The sequence below is a fragment of the Myxine glutinosa genome, chromosome 2, assembly GCF_964187855.1.
Source record: "Myxine glutinosa chromosome 2, kmMyxGlut1.1, whole genome shotgun sequence".
In the NCBI taxonomy this organism is placed as follows: domain Eukaryota; kingdom Metazoa; phylum Chordata; class Myxini; order Myxiniformes; family Myxinidae; genus Myxine; species Myxine glutinosa.
In genome coordinates, this window is record NC_136262.1 from 186511376 (window position 1) to 186527499 (window position 16124).

Sequence of the window (16124 nt, forward strand, 5' to 3'; positions counted from 1 at the left end):
TTGGGAAAAGCAAGGACAGGAAAAGCACGCGCCGGTAATAAATATCCTAAATCGGGATCCCGCACACCGACTTCAGAAACAAAACGAGGGATTATGAATTATGAAAGAAACACGTCTTTGGTGCAAAATGTACGCGGAGTTCGGGCTTATCTGTCTCGTCGTCTTCCGTGCTGCTGTCCAACACCGCTCCGCTCGGGCTGACCGCACACCACGAGGTCCTTCGCTCCAAGTCCCACAAGGCTTCGCTCCAAGCACCAATCACCACGAGGTCGACAGCAGGACAGTGAGCTCCACTCGGTCTCTCTCTCTGCACTCGCGATCTGCCAACTCTCCTCGTGCGCACCTCAAACGAACTCTCCCGTTCCGAACTCGAACTTGGGCGCACCTCGTCTCAGGATCTCCGATCTGAACTGCCTGAACTCGGGATCCAACTCACAACTGTCTCGTTCCGACCCTCGTCACCCAACTCGTGACTCGAACTGCTCACTGCCAACTGTGCACACGAACTCTCGATCCAACTCTCAACCACGAATCCAACTGCTCTGGACTGCCTCGAAATGGCGCTCGGCTCTCGGTATAGCCTCGGCCGGTGACGTCAGCTCTGGCGCGCTGCCAACCAATTGGTCTCCTCCACCGGCTTGCTCAGGTCACGCCCACTGCGTCACTCTCACTCCCGTCCCCTACTCCGTGGTCGTAGCACGTGCTATGCGAGGTGGATAGGTCTCTCGGAGGTATAGATGGCGGTGGCCATTATCGGCGGTGTCCTGGCCTGCTTTCTTCGTAGGTCATGTCAGGGGGGAGGGCGTTATTAATGTTGTACTAAGGGATCCTAACCAAGTGTCTATGTGGTCTGCAGTGCCATAAGGGACAAAGGTTTGATTACCAGGTGAGACATACAAGGGCTCTACTCATTATTCCCTACACTACTTAACACACGAATCTCCTGGTAGATTCACAGTTATACACCTTAACCGACAAAACGCCTACACATGGACTTATTCCAGGTAGTGTTCCTTACCGCGACACACAAAGCATGCATGGTACCTACTCAGATCTACTCTGCTCTACATATATCACTACCCAAATTCATAACAATATGCATACAATTCAATGAAGTATGCAAATTAGATGCCACCATTATTCAAAAATAACATTTCTGCCAGAACTCTATCTCTTGACCCAATCTTGACAAGTGAAATGTGTATATCAATATTTTCAAGATAAGGGAATATGATAAGTACATTTCTGGATGAATTACCAGTTGTTGGATGTCGCTCGTGATCTAGCTCCAGTCCTGATGAGTTTGCACAACTCAAACCTTTACACTCTCTACACATCCATGAGCAGTCAAGGCCATGCTTCTTGCATGTACATTTAGTGGTGCTGCACCCCGCCTTGCAATTACATCTGAAGATCTCAATAAGTTTTGGTGGCGCTGGTGGCAGATGAGTTTGCACTGGGAGTAACTGACCCTCGCTGATCTTCCATCCCCATTCATCTGGTTTCAATTGTCCAACATTTCCTTTCCACTCCTGAATTTGGAAGTACACTCAGACTGTGAAACCTTGTAGCCGCAGATGTTGGTGGCAAGTTCTGGACCTCAACATATTTGGTTCTTTTCGCAACCTCCTCACAGAAACGCTTGTATTGTAGGGCATCAATACTTTCATCTTGATTTCCATTGTACATGCATGCAAGGGCCTTCTCCCCTGCTGGCCTTCTCCCCTGCTGCAACTATATCATCCTTTGGTACATGTCCTTCCTGGGTGAACAGGTTGGCATGTTTCATGAATTGGACGTTGTTTTGGATGTCCTTCAGGGCATCAACTTTGCTAATGCCATACGCACTGGATGTTGTGTCACAGCCAAGCAGGGCATGTACAAATAGCATTCTGTCACAGACATTCATTCCCAAGGTTGTCTTGGTCTTTTTGATGTTCCATACTCGACATTTCTTTGCGTTAAGTTTTGGCTCAGGCTTGAAAAATATGTCCCTGCCTTGCATGTCGGCATGGTAGCAAAGAAGAATCCGTAGGTCTGTCGTCACCAACAAGAACTGTATCTATTGTCTTTGCAGATTCTACTGCAGTCTGGACAATCAGCACATCAGCATCCCCCTTGGCATGAATTGTGAGACATCCCGCCTTCTCTAGGGAGTCACTTAGGATGTAAATGAAGCGTTGTTTGTTGATTGTGTTTGCTAGGAACTCATTCTTCTTCAGCTTCAGGACTGTTTGACCAGTGAAAGTGACATTTGGTCCTATGCAGCTTCCTACCCGTCTCCGATGTGCAGCATCCTTGATCGTGTGACCGTCCTCGTAGCCATCGAAGACAATTGTTGCCTTCCCATACCTGCTTATCACATAAGTAATATATGTGTGACATATACTTTCAAAAGTTTGCCCACGTGACCATGGCAGACGTTGCAGGAGGGCATCTCCATCAAGCACATAGTGGACATCAAGCTGGATCTGACTGATCATGTTTAACAAGTTCCCAAATTGCATCACCATGTGCTGGTTTATTTGACTTCCTAGGAAGACCCGAGGGGTTGAAGAGGGCTGGAGGGATGACTACAGAGCTCATACTTGAACAAAGATGCTGGATCTTCTTGTGTTTCACTCGTGGCAATTACGCTGAATCGTTGGAAAAGCAACTGTGGATCAACTTGCACTGAGTCTCCATCAATGACAATCATCACTGGAGTGATGTTGTAACCCTTGGATTGTTCACACACATAACTAAGTGTAGAGAAGATACATGACATATCGCTAGGATCCATGTCGATCATAGGCAAGAATTGCACAGTTGATTTACCAGGAAACTGACCGTGATGAACTGCTTGCATCATTCCATACCATGCTGGCCTTGATGGACGAAGCATAAGTAACACTTCCCAGAGAAGGTCAATATGGTATGTGGGATCATTAACTTCCATCGCTAGTAGTTCTTTGTAAGTCAATTGATTCTTTCCCATGTGCTGAGGTTTGAAGTGCTTGGTATTGATTCTTCGAACTTTGATTATGTCATCCGACGTCACTGATATTCTAGGTACAGGTTTACTATCCATTTTTCCTGGCGTAAAAGTGGAAATTATTCCCATACCGTGAAATGTTCCAAAGCCATCAAGAGTTCTGATATTGTGATCAACATTGTCCCCAACATGCTGAATAAACTCCCTTGGTCTGGGTGTAGGCAACTCTGTCCCATGTGTAAAAGCGGCATTTTTCTCAAACTTCTGCACTTGGGAGTATGAACACCCAAAGCCATGTTTTTGAAGGGTATATACGATAAACCTTGAGGCAAAGTGATGGTGCATTTCAGTTGCAAGGCCAAACTGCAATGGAGCTAGAAGGATTCTTGGTCTGTTTGCTTGCATAATAGCTTGTCCTATTGATGCCACCTTTAAATCAATGTTTTGTCCAACAAATAAAACTTGTAGAAACGCCAACAGTAACTGTGGTATGAACTTCATTGCCTCCTCAGTCGAAGCCTTCTCTTCTCTAGTTGGATATGTATCCCTGGAAGTATCAACAGACTTTATGTCATTCTTGATAAGTTTGGCAGCTGTGCATATTATTCTCACCATCTGTGTCTGAATCATCTTTCCTCTGCTCTTGATAAAACTCATGCAGAATGGCATCGGCTGTGCTTCCAAATGTAACGACATTTGGTTTACCATTTAACTCGGAGATTATTTTTTCACCGAAATGTTCCAGTAATTTACTTTTCATGTGTGTGAAGCTGTATGGCTCAAATGCTGAACCCAGGAGACAGGTCTCCCATCTTCTTGATCAAGTCTGCAATGGTTATCTGTTCATCATCATTTTCCTCTAAGTACTTGGTAACCATAAGAAATGCTTCATACCGTTCTTTCTTCTGGTCTACCAAGCTTTCTTTTCTTGGTACTGTCAACTGCACGAGAGGAATATTGTTGTGGAAGCTGCTTTCCAGTCCTGAAGTTGACGCTGCAACTCTGATGGTAAACCGCATCAGCTGCAAAAAGGTCCTGAGCATAAGCAATCCTACCTGAAACTAACTTTGACCAGTCATCTTTCCTTTCTTCACGCGTACGCAAGACAGTATTTTGGAAAGTTTCAGTTCTAACAGGGATGATGTCAAACCCCTGCTTTCTTACTTCATATTTAGATGGTTGACCACAGAACAAGCAATGTTTTTTGAAACTGAACTGCGGGCTCTCTGAGCGAAGAACACAAAATGAAGGCGGTTGTGCCTGTGCAGTTGCTCTTTTCTGTTCACTGGCAATACTTTGTGGGTTAATAAAAACCCTCCTGCATTCCTGGTGCACACACAGACCTTTTTTTTAGTCCTTACACTGCTTCCTCGTGCTGCACTTGCCTTATTAATACCCTCCCTCACAACCCTCACTTCCCTTTTCTCTTAGAATAACGGCCTTCTGGCCATCTTCTGAAATCTTGTTGCAGAAAACGCACTTGTCCATGTTCATCTGTAACCTACTTAGTCTTCAAATACTCTGCAATAGAATAGAAACAATGCACATTATATAGCACTTTCCTATAAATGTAATGGTGACAGCTAATTTTCGTATTTCTTATAACTGTATGCATATAATTCATCCAAAATGTTTTACTCGTATGTATACACTAACCCTGAAAATTTGAGCCTCCTGGCCACTGCTAAACTCTTGTTTTTTTTTTTTTTGTTTGTTTTTGGGGGGGGGGGGGGGGGGGGGTGTATACAAGATCGAGGCTCGTGAAAGAGCTAACATTAATCACACAGAAATACAAGCCGACACATAAAACATATAACATGGGGTGCGGTAGACAAGATGGGGAGAGAGGGGGAAGGACACAAACACAACCTTTGAGAGCAGGGACATCGAGAGATCTGTGGGAGGGAGAGGGCTTTCGGGGGGGTGAGGCATGGGAACGGGGGGTGGGAGGTATAAAACATATGGACACTGCAAGGACTTCCAGGAAAGAAGTTGGAATTTCAAAAAAAGTGGATCTGGGGTGAATTAGTGGGGGTAGAAAAGGTCAAGGTTTTGGATGGGGGAAGATAAGAGATAGTGGTGAACAGCTGTTCTAAAGACCTCGAGGGAGGAGTGGGAGTTTGTTCCAGAGGCGGGAGAAAAGAGGAATGAAAGAGCGAAGGTGAGCAGAGAGCCTAGATTTCGGCAGTTTATCCATCAGAGGGTTGCTGGCAGATCTTGTGCGACCTGTAGGAATATTTGGGGGACAAAGCACAGAGAGAGCTGGGGGAGCAAGGCCGGAGAGGAGTCGGTAGACGACAGAAAGACCACCTACCTGCCTGCGGTGAGTGAGTGAAAGGCCCTCGGAGATGGCTTCATCGCGGGAGATTCCAATGATTCTGAAAGCTTTGGTTTCAACAGCGTGAAGCCGAGCTAGGTGTGAGGCAGGAGCACCGGCCCATAGGGGAGAACAGTATTCCATTGAGCTGCGGATGAAAGCCTTGTATGTGGTGAGGAGCTCAGGTGTGCCAAGGAAGGACTTCGTACGGCGGAGGATGCCCAGTCAGCGACTGGCTTTGGAGGCCAGCTTGGAAATGTGGTTTCCCCAAGAAAGATCATGGCAGATAGTGAGACCCAAAAGCTTGAGCGACAGAACTTCTTGGAGAGGATTGTTGAGAAAGTAGATGGGAGGGTTATAGTAGAATGTAGAATATGTTATAGTAGCAGTTGTAGTATATGTTGTTATAGAATATAGAAGTTATAGTTATAGAATATGTTGTTGTAGTATAATATGCTCTTGTCAATGTTCATCAGTCACACCACAGACCCCTTAGATACGGTACTGTGCAACAGAATCGAAAACATGCACAAAGTTAAATAGCGGTTTCATATCATGAGAATAGCTAATTGAATTTTGCATAATTGTATGCATATAATTAATCCAGAAATGTGCTAATTATATTCAATGACCATGAAAATATGGGTATGCACATTTCACTTGTCAAGATTGGGTCAAGACATAGAGTTCTGGCAGAATTATTATTTTTTGAATAACGGTGGCATCTAATTTGCATACTTTATTGAATTGTATGCATATAATTGATCCAGAAATGAACTTCTCAAAATCATCAACCCTGAAAATATGGGTCTACCTACTTAATTTCTCATGATTGGATACTTAGATACAGAATTACTGTGGAAAATAGATGTTTTTCCTCATGGTGGCAGCTAATTTGCATATTATGCAAATTTTGCACATTTCCACCAAATATATTTTGGTATACTTTTAGTATGGTGTTTGGGGGACATTCCTGAAATGCATAGCATTGAAAAACATTCTGTTGCAATTAGTTGTGGGTTGAGCCATAAAATTTGTTAGATTGACTGGACTACCAAAGCTATAAAGGTAGATAGGATATGTCTGTGCCCCATCCCTCCCTTCCTCAGAATGCTTGTACTCACCATCTGCATATTGCAGTCACATGAGACCCCATCACTTTAGGGGAGGTTGTCTATCACGCAGAGTACGATGCCTCCGCAGTGATGGTCGAAACATCAGATGTGTAAGCCTTATCTGTTCGGTAGCTTACTAGTTGGGAGTGCCTTTTCATTACATTGATCTTTCCAAATAGAGCCAGTTTATCACAAACTTGGTGATCCCAATTTTTTGTTGCATTTCAGTCATAAATTGTTCCTTCATTAGAAGAGGAATTTTCCAAGTGTGACAGCTGGTGAAATCCATTCATGCAGCATTTAAATTTTAAGCTTGGTTGATCAAACCTCTTTGAAAGCACATAAAACTTTCTCGGTTATACATTGTGGTTGGAGTAAAATAATGCTCTTTATTTTTGTTGCTATTGTCGTTTCATTATTATTTGGGTGTGTTTATGTTCATTTGTTTTTGTTCATTTGAAAAATATGTACTTGTTGGGGAATTGGGCAATCGGGGTGGCACCTGTCGACCGACATCGAAACCCAACATTTTTGTTTCTTCTGCTATTAGTACCCTACCTGGAGGGGACTATAGGTTTGTTCTCCATCTGTCTGTCCATTTATCCATCCCACCTGTGGTTTTCTCGAAATGTTTCCTCTCCCCTTTAACATATTCAACTGAAACTCAGTACATGGCTTTATTATGATAAGATACAGAACAAGTTCGAGTTTCAGAACTTTTCATCAATTAAAAAAAAAAACGTTTTGCCTTTACAATGCAAAATACTGCGACTGGTAGGGGACATGTATTGCAAGGCAATTCTCCCTCTTGTAAAATAGTACATGTATCATTACCCTGCGCTTGCGAAGCCAAAAGCAGGATTGAGCATTCGGTTCTTCCAAGGAAATCCTTCCAACACTGCCCGAAGGTGAGCCCTGGGTTGGAATCCATCGCATCCAAAATGCGGCAAAAGGTGCGACGGGTGTCAATACGACGGGTGTAATACGTTTTAAACGTTGAAATCACACCTTGGTGGAGTGGCTAGATCAGGGAGTTGATGGGCAGCAGGATGATCACCGACGTTCAGGTGAACCACATCCAGGTTCCCGGGGTGGCCAGGAGCATTGTCCACAAGCAAAAGAACCTTGAATGCAAGGTTTTTTCTGCCATGTACCTCTCGACCAGAGGGACAAAACAGTTATGGAACCAGTCCAGGACGATTGCTGCCGGCGCCCAGGTTTTCTTGTTGGTCCTCCAAAACACGGGCGGAGTTTGCTTGTTCTTGCCCTTGAGAGCGCGTGGGTTCAGAGAACGGTACAGCATCATGCGTTTCAGCATGAAGTCCCCTTTTGCGTTTGCGCAGAGGAGAAGAGATACCCGGTCCTTGGCAGCCTTGAATCCCAATGCTGTCTCCTCGTGCTTCGAGATGAAAGTTCTCGTGGGCATCTTTCTCCAGAAGAGGCCAGTTTCATCAGCATTGAAGACCTGCTCTGGGAGGTATCCCTTATTTTCAATCGGCCTCGTGAGTTGAGCAGGGAAAGTTTTTGCTGTGTCATGGTCCACGTAGGCACGCTTCCTTGTGAGCTTCACATTTTTGAGACAGTACCGCCCCTTGAAACGATGAAACTACCCCCTACATGCTGTGAATTAACTCGCGCTTATTATACCATCAATGCTCGGCGCATCACTCGTGCTGGCACCACCCTCGCCAGTGCCAGACAGATGATCATTAATACGTTTCACATTTGTGCGAATGAGAGGTCCACGCAAAGGCATACACTTCTGCGTGTTGCCTCGATCCATATGCTGAGAGCCTTCTCCATCCTTTATATGTGGACATCACATGGGTGACCACCTTCGTACTCGATGAGCGCTTGTTGCAACACTTTCATGAATCGTCTTCTCGTTCTTCCGTATGTAGCGAATGGTAGATTCGTTGATGCCGTAATGCCTGCCCACAGAGGCCGCAATCTCTGCTTTTGAAAGCCGGTCGAGCAGCTCCAATTTGTTGCTCAGGGTCATCACTGTTTTCTGCCTCTTGGTAGTCGACGCATCTCCGGCAATGGTCTTGCGCTTGTGAGCCATGATTGAACAATGAGCAGAGCAGGAGGCAAAAATGCAGGTCAAAGCAATGGGACAAGAAGAATGACTGAGGCCCAGGACACAGTCAGTATATTGTTATGTCGTTTGGGTAGGGGGATATATAGATTTAGGTAGATCTGCATAGGTAGGTGCTCCGATGTCGCGAAGAAGAAGAATCATCTCAATGTACAGTAAGTCAGGGACCTGTCTAGCCTGGTTTGTCGGATTAAGGTGTATCTTCATCCCCATTATGAGGGATGGGGCATGTTAAGTAGTTCTATGGTTTATGCTAATTCCCCGTTGTGTTTACCCCTCTGATTTATCCATTGTCCCTTATGGCAACACATCACATACATTAGCTCGGCCCAATAGCGCACCACATTAATTAAATCTCCCCTTACAATGACTGACCAGAAGAACAAACAGCAAGCGACCACACACTTGGGCTGAAAACACCGGCCGCGCAGTGTTGCACCATTAAGACAAACATCGAACAGGCAGGCCGAGAGCCACACCCAGGAGAACTCGTGATTGACAGAGGGGAGGGGCGAGCAACAACCTGAGCGCTGATTGGAGATTAGGGAAATGAAGGACGTGCCACACTGATTGGCCACCAACAATGACGTGCAACACGATGACGTAACACCAGAGGCGCGAGGCCAATCAGTGCGGAGGGCGCGAGAACGCTTCCAACAAGCAACACGCTCGTTGGAGGAGAAGCGTCGGCGATGGGCGGGAGGCGCGAAAGACAACACGGAAGCGACGGACTGATTGGGAGGGAGAGAGAGCTGACGTCACGGGATGGGCAGTAAAACCGCTCGGTGGGACATTTTTCCCTCTTCTCGTCCCTGGATCCATCCTGCCCGGACCTCTGTCTCCACCTGTCTTCTTGCCCTTGTTCTTCTGCCACAGCCTCGCCCTGCTCATTTGGTCCCTTCACCTTCGACCCTCTTGCCACGAACGTTGGGTGCATCGCAGCTTCGTGCCGAATTCGGGAGAACATTGCACGACCGAGAAAGCGTGTTGCACGCCCGCTCGCTCGCTTGGCGTGAGAGGACGCATCGAGGCGTGGTGAACGCCTGCATTCACCTGAGGTGAACGCCTGAGAGGGGAGGCCTGCATTGGACGACGGTGCTCAAGCCCGACGATACCTGATGATCCCGGACACAATACAGACAGAGCTAAGCCAGCACAAACGCAAACACGTCGTTTTATTTTATTGATTCCTCCTTTGTCTTGTTGTATTTGAAGTGAGGTGTGCGGGATCCCGATTTAGGAGCATTATTTATTTACCGGCGCGTTTCTTTGTTCTCTGGTTCCGTTTAATAAACATTCTCCTTTTGTACATTTTACATCCGTCTCGGGTTGAATTGATTTTCAGGTTGAAGACGCCCGCGCGCGTGAAGGTAAGTTGGCATTCCCCCACAAACCCCCCCGCCCCCCCCCCCCCCCCCCCGCTCTTTGAAATGCCTCAAAGTAAGCTCGATTAGCCATCCGTGGACGCTCTGTCTTAATAGCTGTCCACAGGACAATATGTATGAATGCGGGCGTTGTGGGTAGCTGTGGGAGTGGGTGAGTAATCTGCAGATTGTTTGTGGGGGATGTTATCGGATGATGCCGTATTGAGCAACTACTAATTACAATAACAGATTTAATGAAAGCGTTTTCATTCTATAACTTGCAGGGGATGACTTGTTTACGCAGCTGGTGAGACATCTCACGAAACGTTTTCATTATGCAACATCTCGTATAATTATGTATTAAGCAGCTGCTAATTACAGTAATAGATTTGATGAAGTGTTTTCATTCTATAACTCGTGGGGGATGATGTGTTATGCAGCTGGTGGGACATCCTGCGAAGTTCGCTTATACCTATAGTGCGACTAACATACGTGCATTGTATTTTAATGCGGCCGCGAAAGCCATGAAAACACGAAGCACAGTGCTGCAAATGTAGAATGAGGTCATGCTTGCGGATGATGAAATTTTTTTTTTTTACGCTTGCGAAAAACCGCAAATTCGTGGGACACATGGCCGTGAATAGAGAAGCAGGTCACAATTTATCAACCGCGAATGCCCAAATTCTGAAAATAGCGGGGTCCAACTATATATATATGTATGTATGTATGTATGTATGTATGTATGTATGTATGTATATATATATACACAGACTTGGCATTTAATATGGAATAATTTTTTTTCTGAACTCAGTATATCAAACTGGTGAGTTTATTTTACCCTTCGGTGATGTCTTTGTTGAAAGAACCATGTCACTGATTGTCTTTCGCAGCAAGAAGTCAATAACAGGATTATATCACAGGTGGCATGACAAAATGTAAGGACAGGTACATTTGACGATTGGCTTCACAATCGGGTATATCAGGATTGTTGCGTTCTGTATTAGTGGAAAACAACTGCTGCACGTCTACAAAGGTTATTGCCGCTTCCTCTGGAGATGGTCCGTCAACTTGACCATGCTGTTTGTCATGGAGTGGTGGCTTTATGAAATTCTGGCATGAAACAGCATGCTATTGCTCGGCAGTATGGCATCACTCAAGGTCAGGTGTCAGAGATCCTGAAACGAAATGCTCAGAGGGGTGTCCCTACTCCAATACCGAGGCCAGGACGTCCACCGAGGCCAGGCTTCATGCACTTGTCTGCGCACTCGGACGCGGCCATCTTGACGATAGACCAGAAAACTAGACTCATCACTGAAGATCACGTGATTCCAGTGTCCTGGCTGCCATTGACGGTGCTCTCTGACCCACTGCAATCGGCGCTGGCAGTGTTGACTGGTCAGGCGTGGCTTTCTCAGGGACGCCTGGCAAGATAGCCTGCTTGAACCAGTCTTTGGTTGACTAGCCTTCTGGATACAGGCACATTTGTCAGTTGCTGCCACTCAGCCCTAAGCCGATTAGCTGACTTGGTACGGCCATTGCGGACTAACCGGTGCAGCTGGCGATCATCCCTCCTTGTGGTTCTGCGGGGACGTCCTGGCCTCGGTATTGGAGTAGGGACACCCCTCTGAGCATTTCGTTTCAGGATCTTTGACACCTGACCTTGAGTGATGCCATACTGCCGAGCAATAGCATGCTGTTTCATGCCGTAATTTCGTAAAGCCACCACTCCATGACAAACAGCATTGTCGAGTTGACGGACCATCTCCAGAGGAAGCGGCAATAACTTTTGGAGACGTGCAGCAGTTGTTTTCCACTAATACAGAACGCAACAACCCTTGTATACCTGACTGTGAAGCCAATCATGAAATGCACCTGTCCGTACATTTTGCCACGCCACCTGTGATATAATCCTGTTGTTGACTTCTTGCTGCGACAATCAGTGACATGGTTCTTTTAACAAATAAATCACCAAAGTGGAAAAGAAACTCTCCAGATTGATATACTGAGTTAAGAAAGTAAACCCAAGTCAAGAAAAAAAAAAAAATTCCATATTAAATGCCAAGTCTGTATATATATATATATGTATGTTTATGTATACATATCTCCTTATTAATACCATAAAACTTTTCATGTTTGCACAAGGTACTGCAGGTTTTGATGAACTGTAGGTGTATGCATGTGTGCCGTTAACTAACATTCAAGAATGTACCAAAGCTGTGTGCAAGTACCTGGTCTGAGTGTGTGTGCGCGCACCACTATTATCCCTTTTTGGCTGATTGACGTTGTGACTGGCAATGTGGAAAAATGTCAGCTATCTTTGTGCTTCGATGCTCATAAACTTCCTGCTTGTTTGAGTGTTGGTATGTTCTCATATAAAAGGTACACATGTGATTCTTGCACATAAAAGGAAGGCTCCACCACCAGCAAGATAAATTAGCTGGTGCATTTTGTTTCATCTTTAAACATTCTTGTTGCGTACATGGTTCAAGTGGTTTGCGTTTCTCTCTACAGGACACATTCAGACTCTGCCTTACATGCCAGTGTTCTCAACAACTCTCCACAAAACCCTTTTGTTCAAGCCAGTTGTGTTGCCTCGCAATTGAATCGAAAAAATGGTGAGTGTCTGATCTCGTGACAAGCTCACGTATTAATTTCATTTGCCGAATGGATTGTGATATTTCCAGTGTAATGTATAATCTTTGTGCAGCCTTCCAGTTGGAAGTACCGACGATAGAGGAGGACTTGCTGAACGCGGATGATCCTGCAATGCCAAAGCAATTGTGGGAGACAAAGAAGGTATTTCATTTCAAAACGATTAAATCTCTCAGATACGTTTGAATGATGTTAGATTGTGTACATGTAGGAAAAAAGGTTTTAAGCATGCCGACAAAACTGCTGTTTGTGAACAAACTATTCAATCACATTCATAATTTCTTTCAAACACAAATGAAAAAGCCTTCCATGCACAGACTTTGTTTTCCATTCATCACTAGACCAAGGCCCTTTTTGTTTTTTTACACCCAGCCTTTACAGCATGCTATAAGGTTATCCACTTGAAAACACTTTCATTTGGTCAAGGGTTGGAGAGATTAACAACATCGTTGTGTACTTCCATTGACACACTGTATTACATTGGCCCATATGAGACTTCATGAAGCTCAAATATAGCAAGAAATTATGAACTATGCTCAGATGTGCTCCAGTGAAATTGGACGTCAGCTTGACTTCCATCAGACTGTTATCAGCAGATTGGTCCACAAGCATCAACAACCTAATGATATTAAACACAGGCATCAGATCTGGATGACCCAGGGTGACTGCTAACAGAGAAAATGCAGCTCTGATCAGGCTCGTCAAGCATATTTTTTGCCACAAGCTTAGTGTCGCAGCATGAATAGAATGCCCTTCAAAGTTATTCTGTACTGTCCAGAACTAGCTTTGTGTGGTAGGTTACAAAGCAGGGAAACCGATGAGACCCTCCTCTCGACCCATAACTCAATGTAGCAATGTAGCATGCTGTGTATGGTGCCGGGCATGTTAATACTGAAATATCACATCCTGGAGGAAGATCCATTGGTCTGATGAGAATTGGATTGAACAAAGTAGACCCTTCTGTGTAGACTCGGGCACCGTCGGAGGCTGTTTTGCACCAGGAATGGCATTGACTCCCTTCGGATTCTCTGGTGGCTTTCTCACGGTTGAGGCATTCATTTTCTTTACAATGGTGCTTACACACATTATTGACCTTCTGAACCATTCTTTATATTGTTACATCATTGCAAGTCATTACCGACCCTTATTCAGGCCTACATCACAGGACCTTGTCAGTAGGCCCCATTCTAAAGTCTGTGGGGTTTTTTGTGTTGTTGTTTTTTTGGTGTGAATCGGTGACATTACAGAAGTTCTAGTTTCGTTATTAAAAACCAAACGAAACCTCAAAATTTGTTTCACGTCATTTGTCGAACATGCAGACTTTACCATTATATGATGTATTGTTACGGTAGACCTCTGGGAGGTTAGGGGTTCATATATACCACCCGCATGATCCTCAATTCAGGGATGGACCGTTGCAAGAGACTATATGCTGTCTGCCGTGAAAGCCGAACATATCATCTCTTTGATCCGTTTGGTTTTCTGTTTTTGGAGTACAGACGACTTAACGAGAATTTGGCGCTGTGATAGGTTCACCGTTCATTCAGGACTGCGGCGCCAAGCAACCTCAAGGAACTGTATTGCTGATTTTATGTGACCTCCAAACGAGGATTCACATCAATTCCCAACTGCTGCGAGTTTTACTCGCACCGGGGTTATTGTTCCAATTAACGAACCGCTCGCCAGGCCAACACACAGATGGTGAGCACAGGTTTAATAAATTGTGGTCAAAGGGGAATGGAAAACTGGGAAGAGAGAAAAACGCATCTATAACAATGATTCTACTATACAATTGTAATTACAACATCCCCCGTGCCCACAAAATCTCGATCGGCTTATCACATTTATCTTATACTAGGGCATTGCCCGTACGTGGGTGCCCGTTCCGTGGCCAAAAAAAAAAAAAAACGCTACCCGTACGCTCTACCCCGCCCGTACGCCCGTAAACAAAAAAAACAACGCTCTTCGCTTCCGCCCTTCGCTCTGACTGAATTGGGAGAAATAATGCGCATAAGAAATCGAATTACGTACCGTAATGGCGGTCAGCTCGTAACGCGCTCAGCTCCGCTCGTCTCACATCGGCCACGCCTACGCAACAGAGCGTTCTGTGATTGGCTGCCGGAAGATAAGTCGTCACTGTCCGGAAGTTCGCAAATCGCAGTTAGGATGAATCGTTTTAATTTAATCGCAGTTTGAATTCGTTTTAAAACATAGTTTAACGGCAACATAGTTTTCCAACGTGAAATAAATGAATACGCTGTCAAATAATGCGCATAAGAAATCGAATTACGTACCGTAATGGCGGTCAGCTCGTAACGCGCTCAGCTCCGCTCGTCTCACATCGGCCACGCCTACGCAACAGAGCGTTCTGTGATTGGCTGCCGGAAGATAAGTCGTCACTGTCCGGAAGTTCGCAAATCGCAGTTAGGATGAATCGTTTTAATTTAATCGCAGTTTGAATTCGTTTTAAAACATAGTTTAACGGCAACATAGTTTTCCAACGTGAAATAAATGAATACGCTGTCAAATGTGCCGTCCGAGGCAGAGTCTGATCGCCACGTTCGGCACACGTGATAGCTCGCTGCTCTCTGATTGGTTGCAGCGTTTTTTGGACATAGCTCGGTAAGTAATTGTCCGATTAATATGAAACCTTGAAAAGGCACATCCTCGGGTCCCCAGCAATATACCTGGCAAGTTTCAAGTATATCGGACCCGTGGTTGTCGAGAAACAGCGGTCACAGACACACAGACACACAGACACACAGACACACAGACACACAGACACACAGACACACAGACACACAGAGATTGCTGGAATTATAGATAGATTATTCACATGGGAGAGAACCTGGTGTTGGGCTAGCGGCTAGGGTGTCAGCTTAGGATCCTAGGATCCTGGGTTCGAAACCCGGTCGATCGCTGAATTAACGCCAGGGGGGTTGACTCAGCCTGTCATCCTTCCGAGGTCGGCTAATTGAGTACCAGTTCACTGGTAATTCCCTGCTTGTCGTTAAAGGCGGCAAAAAGGGTTGGCGTCAGGAAGGGCATCCGGCCGTAAAACATTGCTTCAAAAAGGGGACCGAAAAACAACAACTACCACGGTTCCCGAAAAAGGCCAACCCCCGCTTGCGGGGAAAAATGGCCTCTAAAGGTGGTTTTTATTTTATTTTATTCACATGGGAGAGAGCAAAACATAGGGAATGACAAGACGAAGACTCAAATAACCTGACCCCGACACGATGCTTGTGCGTAGTCATCCAGGAGGTCTGCTTGGGGAAACTAGTAATGGCGGCAAAGACATGTCAAGGCAGCGTCGCATCCTGGGCCCTGTGGCCTCCTTGCACACGCTTTTCTTTGTGCTTGGGCTGGCTCCGCAAGACATCTTTCTCTTCAGTGCCGAACTGAGCTCTCCTGCCGCACTGGATCCCGAACTGAAACTTACCGAGCTCTCCCCGAACTCTACCGAGAGCACTATGTGCTGCGCTCTTTATGCCTAGCACTCCTCCCCTCCACATTCACTCACCCACAACAACATGCTCATTGGCTCTCCCCATGAACCTTCGTGCCTTGACATACAGTCACGTGAAAAAGTAAGTACACCCCA

At 45.5% G+C, this 16124-nt stretch overlaps 1 protein-coding gene across 2 annotated transcripts in view; it reads left to right on the top strand.

Annotated features, from left to right (window-relative positions):
* The window catches only part of LOC137422192 (uncharacterized), a 113893-nt gene that overhangs the window by 68891 nt on the left and 28878 nt on the right, over window positions 1-16124 (top strand). For both annotated transcript variants that reach the window (XM_078772079.1, XM_078772080.1), the window contains exons 5-6: window positions 12380-12483; window positions 12576-12664. In XM_078772079.1, coding sequence (XP_078628205.1) covers window positions 12380-12483; window positions 12576-12664 — 193 coding nt within the window. The remainder of the gene's footprint in view (window positions 1-12379; window positions 12484-12575; window positions 12665-16124) is intronic.